General features: G+C 41.5%; 2 protein-coding genes and 1 long non-coding RNA gene across 3 annotated transcripts in view; 1 reads left to right on the top strand and 2 right to left on the bottom strand.

Moving 5' to 3' along the window:
- Nucleotides 1-11,343, top strand: part of LOC135337879 (crt homolog 2-like) — a 28,020-nt gene that overhangs the window by 2,097 nt on the left and 14,580 nt on the right. Inside the window, 2 exon segments of the mRNA XM_064533895.1 lie at nucleotides 185-344; nucleotides 541-695. Of these exon segments, the coding sequence (XP_064389965.1) occupies nucleotides 185-344; nucleotides 541-695 (315 nt within the window).
- LOC135336858 (uncharacterized) lies at nucleotides 3,348-5,545 on the bottom strand. The gene is made up of 5 exons (XM_064532730.1): nucleotides 5,340-5,545; nucleotides 4,919-5,257; nucleotides 4,539-4,814; nucleotides 4,212-4,416; nucleotides 3,348-4,056 (listed from the first exon to the last, which is right to left on the bottom strand). Exons 1-5 carry the CDS (start codon nucleotides 5,460-5,462, stop codon nucleotides 3,500-3,502), a joined length of 1,500 nt encoding a protein of 499 aa, XP_064388800.1. The 5' UTR covers nucleotides 5,463-5,545; the 3' UTR covers nucleotides 3,348-3,499.
- Nucleotides 6,021-7,193, bottom strand: LOC135336859 (uncharacterized). The gene is made up of 3 exons (XR_010394962.1): nucleotides 6,544-7,193; nucleotides 6,259-6,452; nucleotides 6,021-6,163 (listed from the first exon to the last, which is right to left on the bottom strand). It is a non-coding gene; the product is annotated as an uncharacterized LOC135336859 (long non-coding RNA).

Below are 11,343 nucleotides of genomic sequence, written 5' to 3'. Positions count from 1 at the left end.
GCAAGAAAAGAAATATCAGTATAAATTATAAGATAACAAAAATTTTGTGTCCGTATTTTTTAACAGGAGCCCATAAAATAATAGAAAAATGTATGGGCTTATTTATGGGTTCCTGCATGCATGTATTAGTGCATGGGTAGCATAATAATTTTAATATGTTGCTCTTCTTATTCAATTCTTGCAGCTATTGGTTTGCTATTCAGTGTTTCTTTGGTGGAGCTGGTTGTAACTATGTGCCAGGGTTGAGGGGTGTGGCCTTCATTGCCATGTACGTGGTCTCGTACCTGGGAGGAGGTCTACTCATTCGATACGCAGAGGGAGCGGCTTACCTTGCTATAGTGCAGGTATGGAGTTTAGGAATATAATCATCGCATGGAGTGTGTAGTCACTAATGCCCCAGCAACTACCCCACATAGTCGCTGGTGACCCCCCTTAACCCCCTGCCTACCCCCTACATAGTCACTGGTGACCCCCCTTAACCCCTACCCCCCACATAGTCACTGGTGACCCCCCTTAACCCCCTGCCTACCCCCTACATAGTCACTGGTGACCCCCCTGGGAGCGTTGTTCTGGAGCCTGTTTCAAGAAGATGATTGTGGTGCATTCTTGTTCAAGCCGAGTGCAGATAGTCTCACTTACTTCAGTATAGGAGGACTCGTGATTATGGTCCCAGCAATATTCCTCTATAACATTGGGTAAGCTATAATTATGTGTGGGTGGACTATGGTATATACCATCTCACTCGGTGGAACAGTTCCATCACTTTAGTTTGCATCTGAGCCCAACCCACCAAATTAGCTTGATTTTATCGCCGCCCCCAATGAGTGGGTCAATGGCTGTGCACAAACTAACCATCGATTTTATGCCTTGCTGCTGCCTCGATGGAAGTATGTGTGGCCTTTAAAAGCTGCACTCTGGTCAACTAAGCTGCTTAGCAAGCATGTAGACTATTGTAGAGCTTGTGTCCACTTGTGAAGTGCCTGTGTACACAAATGGCTTGCTGCTTCCTCTTTGAAAATATTCTATGGCTACCAAGATAGTCCAGAGGGTCTACCAATGGATACTACTCAGTCCTACTACGTACATGCTGTATAGCTGGTTTTAAACCTTCTTTTTTTAATTTTAGTGCAGTTATATCTATACCATAGACTATATGGTTGTACTGAGGCTAAGTGGCTAATGATGAGCCACTTAGCAGAGTCCTGAAGGGACAATTATTGTCCCTTCAGGACTCTGCTAATAACTGCTATATGCTATGTGTGCATGTATCAGTGCTGAATCATTTCTTGACATACAAGTAGCTGCAATGCAACACCATACAGAATTGTAGACTGGCCCAGCCAGCCCTTCCTCGGGGTAAGGGACTGGTGGATTGCCTATCTGAGAGTCAGAGTTGTGCCGTTACCTGAATCTAGTAATGCCAATCAGAGTGCAGTATCAATGTCATGTGACATTCTTACGCCCACAGTATTGCTTAGTTAGTTTCTTTGTGGTAGAATGCATGATAATAACAAAATAATGGATGAGCAAGACTGCTAGTGCAAGATTAAGCGACCAAGCAAAGCTTATCAATCAAGCTGCAATTGAGACAAATCCTCCAGTGACTTTAGTATGTAGATGATATCTTTCCAGTCTGAAAGTATGTGGGAATGGAAAGGGCTTGACAGTAGCCTTCTACCACCGGTTTTCTCATAGTTTCTTGGTTTCTCTGCCACAAACTAAGCAAGGGGAGCTTATTAGCCATTTGCAACCCACGCATGTCAGACATTACAAACCACATGATGATGTCAGACATGATGTCATGCAACTCATTAAAATTCCACCAGCACAACTCTCAGATAGGCAATCCACCAGTCCCTTACCCCGAGGAAGAGCTGGCTGGCGAGTCTAACAGAATTGTTCTTATGAAGGCAAATTTGTAATTATAACAGAGATAATTAATTTTATAACATTAATGATAAACATGCAGGGTGTGTGGTGATAGAAACAGTGAACTGTCGATGAGGGGTTTAATTAATGTTTGACGGGATCCACTGACTCCACCATCAGTTTCTGTAATAAAAAGTTACAACTAACGGCATTAAATTGTTCTGACATATTAACAAAGATAACAAAGATATGCACAAGTTCTACCACCATATCTCATCAACTATTTTATACTAAAACAAATCAAGAGTGCATTAACAACATTAAAATAGGTGAATAAGCCCTCACCTCAATAGAGCCAAGGGTATGTACGTGCCTCTGATTTGAAAGAAGACAATCCTGTCAACAATATTGAGTGGATACCTACGTAAGCTAGACTCGCAAGCCGTCACTGTTGCAGGCAAACAGTAGACTGGTCAAACTCCGTGTTGAGACTTGTGTAACGTTTGCCACGATATTTGTGGCAACTAACCGCATGCGGTTACCACAAGATCAATGATAGTGACGTTTCACTAGAAAACTCTACGTATCACATGCAGTATACTGACGTCACAAAAACCGCAGCCACTTAAAATATTTTCTGATATGCTGACTGTGCAACACGAGTCTCAACACGGAGTTTGACCAGTCTACTGTTCGCCTGCAACAGTGACGGCTTGCGAGTCTACGTGACTGAGCATCATAAATACTCCATAACTGCTCAGCTTCTTGGCAGAAAAATGATAACGCCACGCCCATCTTTAATGAAATTTGTAAACTCTGACCTCGGCTAACCTTCTGTCTTTAATTAATGGCTAGTGTGAAAAGCTACAGCTAGCTAGTTAGCTATAGGCTTGGTAGTAAGCTCTCTCTTCTAACAACCCCAGTAAGACTCCCTACTGCAAAAACAAAACGCCTAGTATGTGTTAGTCTAAGTCTAGCAAACTTTCTCTGTACAAAGTGACTGGATATGCTCCTATTTTAGAACTTTCTGTACCTTACCGATGTCATAGGAATGAATGACTCCCCTAAATAATGACTCCCGGTCACTCCTACCTAGGCACCAGTGACTCCCGGTCACTCACGCCTAGGAATAAATGACTCCCCCGGTCACTGACTCCTAGTCACGAATGACTCCCCCCTGGAAAAAATGACTCCCCCGAAATTTATATACGAACACTGATCCATAGAGCTAAAGAGACTTCAGGGGCTATACTAAGTACATGCATCCTCAAAACCTGTCACAGTGTGACTATACAATCAAGCTCAAGACTGTTATATCAGGACTGCATGCATGCATGCTATCTGTGAGAGACCTGTTTAATACATAGTATGACTATAATTACAGCTGTTCCTTATATACTGTAAACTGGTTCAGTCTAGCTATTAGTACCTATAGTACTTATACTACATTGTACACTCTGTTCACATTTTCACACGTCTCACGGTCACTGTAAAGCAAAACTTATAATACAACAACATCCATCAAAATAACAAATAGATCTACAGTGCATGAAAAACAAACAAAACAACAGTGCAAATTAACAGTGTATAAACAAAAACAGCTAGTGGAAGATAACGAAATGCTAAAAATCTATCTAGATCTACAAGTAGGACAAAACCAATCTCCAAGTGGAGATACTTTAATACGAACACATTTATAATGATACCACACATTACACGTATCGCACTGGACCATTTCATCATAACAGTCAGGGCGGAGACAAGGGCAGTATATCGTAATTACTATGCTGGAAAATCTTTCTGGTCTCTTGTGGCTACTAATATCTTTTGACTTTGGAAATCTTCTGAGTTTCTCATTTTCAAAGCAACACACAAGATGTGGCCTCATTTTGTCTTCATTTAGGGTGATGGTATCCAGATTGTCTCCTTGCAATGCGTGGTATGCAGCGGCAATTGCAAACAAACCACAGTTGTTACTGCCACTGCTCTGCTGTTGAATGGAGGCCACAGATAGTAACAGCCCATTGTGCGCTATTAAAGGCTTATACATCTGTGCGATTTGCAGCTCAGCACTTGGCTCCAGGTCTTTCCCATATTGGAAGCAGCTATCAAAGAGGAAAAGTTCCCCCTTGATGAGTGCTGTCGCAATACAGTGATGCCCCTCTGTTACAAAGAATATCTGCACGGCTGTATAGGATATATATATGATATAATTATAATTATATTATAATTATACGGCCAAGGATGAGGATGAGGTATAATTATACGGCCAAGGATGAGGATGAGGTATAATTATACCAATACTATAATAATACTACTATTAATTTAAGTAGAAATTATACCTGTGGCTTCACTACTAGTGACTGCAGGAAAGGACATCTTCTGAACCAGAAGAGTAGAATAGCAGCCTTCAATATTTGGAAATTGCATTCTCATCAGTTTGTGCGCAGCATACATATGACGGTCAGAAAGCATCCCGCTCTCAGCAAGAACTACATCCTTGTCTCCCGTCCTCAGGTCCAAATCCTTCACCCAGTAGCTTGAATTCTGTCGAATGTGCACACAATAATTATAATGAACGGTTTATAGTGTGCATGCACATAATTATTAATAATAATTGCAATTAACGATCGATAGCTCCTGTTAACAAGTATATAACTATATTATACCTTTCTTGTTACAGACTGAGTAGTCCTTTGCTTCTTCAAAGGTGGCTCCATAGAGGATGCAGTCTTAACCTGAGAGAAGGGGGCGTCTCGCTTGCGAGAGGAGTGAGCATCTGGCTTGTGAGAGGAGGGGACGTCTGGCTTGTGAGAGGAGGGAGCGGCTGGCTTGTGAGAGGAGGGGGCGGCTGGCTTGTGAGAGGAGGGAGCGGCTGGCTTGTGAGAGGAGGGGGCGTCTGGCTTGTGAGAAGAGGGAAAATCACAATTTTTTTCCCACAGCTTCTAAAAATGGAGTGCATAATTATAAAGAACATTAAATTAATATCGTAAAGAGAAATGTAATGTAATTATAATTAGCTTCAAAATCTAGATACACATGCATTTACCTTGCTTGGGTCTTTCACAGGAGTACTCGTCAAAGAAGGGTTAAACTGATCGAGAGATTCATCGTGATGGTTGTCTGATAATTCGGAAGGATCCGAGAGAGAACTATGTTGATCCAAGAGAGGTTTTTCGGAGTCTGAGCCATGGTAATGCTTTAACCGCTGTTGGTTAACAGCCTTTTTTAAGGTCTTTCCAGTCTTAGGGTTGGCAATCTTAAAGACTCCCTTGTCCAAGCACTCCACCACCGTGTATGGGCCTAACCACCGAGGCTTCAGCTTGTCTCCCTTCTTACATTCCCTGGCTGAATTCCTCAGCCAGACCAAACTCTCAGTCTTAAACACCTAGAAAAATGACATGGCTATGACATTAAACGAGTAATGAAAATAGCCATGGTACGCTCATACAATGATATAGCCTGCTCACCCTCTTGTCTGCATGCTTCCGATCATAGTACATCTTGTCCTTTTCTTGGGCATTGTCAATGTTCTTCTTGGCTTTGCTGTGGATATCATCCTTTAACTTTGTAACAGCTCGAGCGTGGGTCATAATGGCACTAATGTCCCAGCTCTGCTCAAGTTCACCCTCGCTGCCTAACTCCAGTTGAATAGGGAGTACAGGTTTCCTGCATGTGGAATGTTATAATAATAATGCATGCATGCCAGATTATCATGTAATTATTATAATAATGAACAACTCACCGACAGAACATCAACTCGAAAGGTGAATACTTCATTGCCTTTTGCTTACTCATCCTATAAGCAAAGAGAATAGCGGGCAAGTGGTAGTCCCAGTCGATCTGTGAGTTATTCACATATTTGAGTAGTGCTGTTTGAAGTGTTTGATTGAAACGTTCAGTTAGCCCGTTGGTTTGTGGGTGGTAAGCTGAAGTGACCCTGTGCTCTGTTCCAGTGAATCGAAAAAGCTCTGTGTTGACCTGATTAACAAACTCACGGCCTTGGTCCGATATCAGCACCTCACAAAACCCAAACCTGCGTGCATGTATAACCATAATCATTAAATACGTGTTATTATAATTATGTGTAGAGATGCATGTGATTACAACTTCACACACATGCATAGCTTACCGACAAAACAATTAAGTTGTACAGGAACATTGCCACTCCAAATGCAGTTTTGTCAGGGAGTGGGGCTGCTTCAGCCCATTTGTTAAAATAATCGACCAATGTTACCACATATTTGCTGCCATTGGGTGTAATCGGCAAAGGTCCTATCAAGTCTATGCCAACCTATAAAGTGAATTACATAATTATAATTAATATATGATTGTGCTCAAAACAAATAATTATTATGCAATGCCATAAAAATTATAGTATATATATACCTGATGCCAGACTTTGGGTTGTACAGATATCGGATGGAGTTTGGCATTTGTCTTTACAAATGCTGGGTTCATTCTCTGGCACTGGCTGCAGTTCTTTACATACTCTCGGATCTCCTCCACCATCGACTTCCAGTAGAATCTAGAACATATCTTGTCTATAGTTCTATCTCTTCCAAAGTGGCCACCAGCTGTTCCTGCATGCATGCGTATAATAGATTACAAGCATACATACATGCTCTATTACCTACTATTATCATTTTACCAAAGCCATAATAATTATTATACCTGCATGGCAATCTTCGAGGATTCTTGATTTCTCCTCATCGCTGCGCACACATATCCTCCAGTCAGCTGCATCAGCAGCTTTGGTGTGCTTCTTATAATAGAGGCTACCATTTTCAAACTTAAAGTTCTGCCTGCATTTTCTTCTAAAGTTTGCCTTCTCTGTTTTGCTGTTAATAGTAGGAGGGTATTCTCCTTTTCGTAAATAGTTTTCAATCTCTTGTAAATTCTCCATTTCTTGCTGCCTTCTTCAAATGACATGACTGTGAACGATCACTGGTTTTATACTATAGATCTAGCTGTCACTTGCTGTCAACTACAGGATAGAACAATTAACCTTGCAACTTTGCTCTTCACACATTTATAGGTCTACATTCCAGCTGTCACTTGCTGTCTACTACAGGATGAGCACTTGCTTCATTGCTACCTTGCATGCTACTACTAACCTTGCTCTTCATCCTGCATGGCTCTTCATTCTCTACTATATGTCTATGAGGAGTGCATGAATGTACTCTTGCTACTATATACTTACATTGATGGCAACATTAGCGGGAACAAACATGCGCATAGGGGAGTCATTTATTCCTGGGGGAGTCACCCACACCTTAGGCAGGAATGACCGGGGAGTCACTCCCACCGGGGAGTCATTCATTCCTCTGACACCGATGACAGTCTCTTCCATGATGTATACCAACATCCATCAAAGATCTAGCTATTCATTTTAGCTCTTTCTGGCTCTCCTGCTGCTGCATTACATACAAAATCCGTTTATAATGATATTCACAGGCTGACCGCGGTCTGTAATTTATGTACACAGTACTTACACACTTTTCTTATAAGGCAATGCGGCGTTTAGGAAAGCACACGAGATGCGATTTCCGAACCCATGACAGTTAGACGCTCCTTCTGTAATGTGCTCCTGATACATATAATAATAATTCAATATACCAGCCCATCTTGTTGACCTTGTTGGTGTTTGAGCGGCTCAGTCAACCCTACACAGTACTTCCCCCCATTTGTGCACTAGTATATTATAGTTCAGTGAAATGTGAGTGAATGATGAGGGGACAAAAATAATTGACACAAAAAAGCAGTAAAAGATATTTGCAGCACCTCTTTTTGATTATAAAGGGTTTACAGTATAATTATAGGCATGCAGTCATTTGCTTATACACTGTTTGTCCATTCTTGTCAACTGATACTTGCCATTTAATGGCTGGTATAATAGCAATGTTTGCAGTGTCTCCTTGAGTTGTTGTGTGGTTGGTCTTTGTGAGGGAGAGGAGCTCCAGCACCCATCAATGGTGGCCAGAACCAGTCGTGTGTTCTGTGGTGTGTGTGGTGTGTGTGTTCTGTGTAGTGTGTGTGGTGTGTGTGGTGTGTGTGGTGTGTGTGGTGTGTGTGTTCTGTGTAGTGTGTGTGGTGTGTGTGGTGTGTGTGGTGTGTGTGGTGTGTGTGGTGTGTGTGGTGTGTGTTCTACATCGCATTATAATTAACAGGAAGTGGTATCACTTAACCCTATATCCCATATCACATTGTGTACTTGTGCATGCAGCAGTATACATGCAGTGTGTGTTAATTTGTGGTCACTGTCTGGTGTGTCTTGTGGTCACTGTCTGGATAGCAACGTGTGTCTTGCATGTGGTGACTAAGAGCCGAGTGATAGGGAAGTAGGGAGAATATTGCCTGCATGCATGGGATCAGATTTAGAAGTGGCCAATTGCAAATCAGGTGGTCAACATTAAATGCTGACACCTTTCAGTTGGACTCAAGAATGGAAGTTAAAGATGGTGACTGCTTATGAGGCTACAACATGTTCATGGTAGACTATAGGCTTTTATCAACTGTATAATTATACTACTTCATGCATGCATTGTGGGTACAAAGCTGCATGGTGCCTATTAATTAAAGATACATTTTCTTTAAAACTTGTTATGCACAGCACATAATTATACATGCAGGAGAGAACAACAAAGTAGCTAATGAGGTCATTGTCTACCTGGTTGAGCCAATACCAATGCATGTCAGTGGAATAATGGCCACACACACAATACCGAAGATCATTCAGTCGCAAATTAAATTATGTTCTTAAACACACAATGTCATGGTGTATGCATAATTCTATCAGTGTAAAACGTAACCACAAACTTCCCCTTTTCTGGGAAAAATACAAAGAATGCTGCATGCATGATTTAATATCAGACCGTATAATTATTGGATATAGAATGGAGGTTAATGGTAGTGAATATGAATGACACTGTACGAGTAGGAAGCAGGGTTACCCTATATATACTAATTATAGAAACAAATGGGTTTTCTGGGAACAGCAAATACACAATCATACATGTATATAAGCAAAAGAATTAAAGCCGTTGGACTTGTATAATTAGCCTAATATCTGATGACAGCTATACTGCATGCAGTGATACCAAGGGCGTATAAAAGAAGAGAGGAGAGGGCATGCAACTCCACCATAATTGAGGAGAAGGGGATTGGCAACGGAATGAAGTCTATGTATGTAAGAGCTCAGAAACAATCCGTGTTTCAGTCGCTTTCTACCCCGGGGAAGTTTCCCGGGAAACTTATTGAGCCTAATCATAGTTAATGCATGCGTATCAAAGACCCCTCAAACACTTTAACAAGTGCCCCCTGATGGTGAGTATCATTTGAAAACAAAGAAAATATAATTTTGATTATCGTGAAGTAGCTAGTCTAACACTAGCCTCGAGACCAGGCCGATTAAAATACTTATTTTAATCGGCCTGGTCTCGAGGCTATAGTCTAACACAGAGCAGATTTGTTGTGGTTGTGTTCGTTTAGCTACTATGATATAGCTAAGGTTGTGTCACTAAGTAGTGTGCTGTGTCCCAAATGGCCACAAATATTTGATGTTTAGCAGCAGAACTGCTCGTGGACTTTTTACAGACAGCAAAAACAATTCTCATGAATTATTCATGTTTAGACCCCCCACGTTGAAAGTAAGCCTCGATTAAAACCGCGGGGAAACATGGATGGTACTTTGAGGGTACATCGTTTCCAATCCCTCTCTATAATTATACTGTATATGACTCCACTATATATATACATATCAGTACACGTATAGCTAGGCCTTGCCCAATTATTATGCTAGCATAATTTTGAGACTAATAGGTGCAGTGGAGCATTGGGCATTATGCCAGCCGTCCACGTGGTGGCTATAGACTGTGGGTTTTTGCCATGCACACACACACACACACACGCACAAGCACAGAGTAACGCCAGTGCTCGTGTCGTAAACCAACTGCTTACATGCAGAAATGGAAGGTCTGGAATCGATAAAACAAGTGTTTGTAATGGGAGCTACAAACAGGCCAGGTGGTGGCTATACTGAGTATATACGTATGGAAGGTGCTAGAGTACTACTAATCTAGATCAGTTGACTCTTTTCTAAGCTTTTTTCACCAATAATTATAGTTCCTTAGATGATTATGTAGAAGCGTCTTAGCCTCGAATCCACGCCGATTAAAATACGTATTTTAATCGGCATGGATTCGAGGCTAGAAGCGTCTGTGATGTTGTACATGTACGTAGTATAATTCTCGTTGATGATTTTTATTGAGACTAATGGTTAATAATTAAAGACTAATAATTGGTAAGAATTAAAGACTAATAGGTGGACTTAGTTGGACTCCGCCCAACTAAGGTGGACTTGGAGACTAGTTGAGCATAAATTGAGCAAGGCCTACACTAGACTCGCAAGCCACTCCCTTTTCTCTGATTGGACGGGGGCGGGAGAAAAGGGACTGGTGACTCTGGGCTACAGTTTGTGTCTCTACCAGAATTTGGGTAGAGATTATTCATTGATTTTTCCACGTGATCCAAAAATTGTGTGAGGTTAAGTAGAATTGCGCAGCCTGCAAAAGTGATCGCGGGCTTCTTAGCTACAGTTTAAGAATGGATGCTAGTGCTAGAAAAGAGAAGATGATGGAGTAATAACATCATCAGGCATTCAGCTAGGATATAGTCATCTAAGACACCAGCAGAGATTAGCTTGTTTTAGTTTTACGTGATGAGAACTGGCAGCCGAAAGTCATTGGTTGCCTAAAGCTTTTAATAACCTGTACAATACAAGACAGATAATGGCAGAGGGCAGCAGTTGAGTTGATAGTAGTCAGACTTGTACAAGCTGTCTTAAATCGCTGCCACTCCTCGGTTCAAAGAAGGACTGCCAAGATTTCTACGTTCATCAGCTGTTCCATGCTAATCCACAAGTTGTGGCACAACAGACACTGGTACAAGGATCTCAAAAGGCTGGCTAGATAGATCTGTAGAAAGGCGATAATAACAGGAAGGTTTCCATATGCTGACTCAACGAATATTGACACTATTTGTTGCTGACTCAGCACTCTATATGCAATTTTAAATCAGCTAGAGTAAGTAACCTATCTTCGCCAGACACCTATAATCGGCGGCTATTGCACGAAGCACAAGACAATTTTGCACAAAACTAACTACATGGATCTACAGATGGGTAAGAAAGTAACAGCTCCCCAAAATTTGGAAAGAATAACTTGCTTGCGGACGGAATGGTGGTCATGAGAAATGAGCTGCCGAATGTATCGATAATCGTCAGTGAGACATTTATCTCCGTCTTTGCACGCTTACCAAGCACTGAAACTACCAACACTAAACAATGCTTCTTGGCACAACTCTAACTAGTGAGCACTACTTGCAGGCAAAGCAGCGTTAGCTGCAGATCGAGCCCCACCCAGCTAGGCATGACGAAAATTTTGCAAAAAATAGTGCTGATTCAGCAATAATTGT

This window comes from Halichondria panicea, chromosome 6 (assembly GCF_963675165.1).
Source record: "Halichondria panicea chromosome 6, odHalPani1.1, whole genome shotgun sequence".
Lineage (NCBI taxonomy): Eukaryota > Metazoa > Porifera > Demospongiae > Suberitida > Halichondriidae > Halichondria > Halichondria panicea.
Note: the sequence above shows the minus strand (reverse complement) of the source record. Positions and strands in the feature narration are given on the sequence as shown.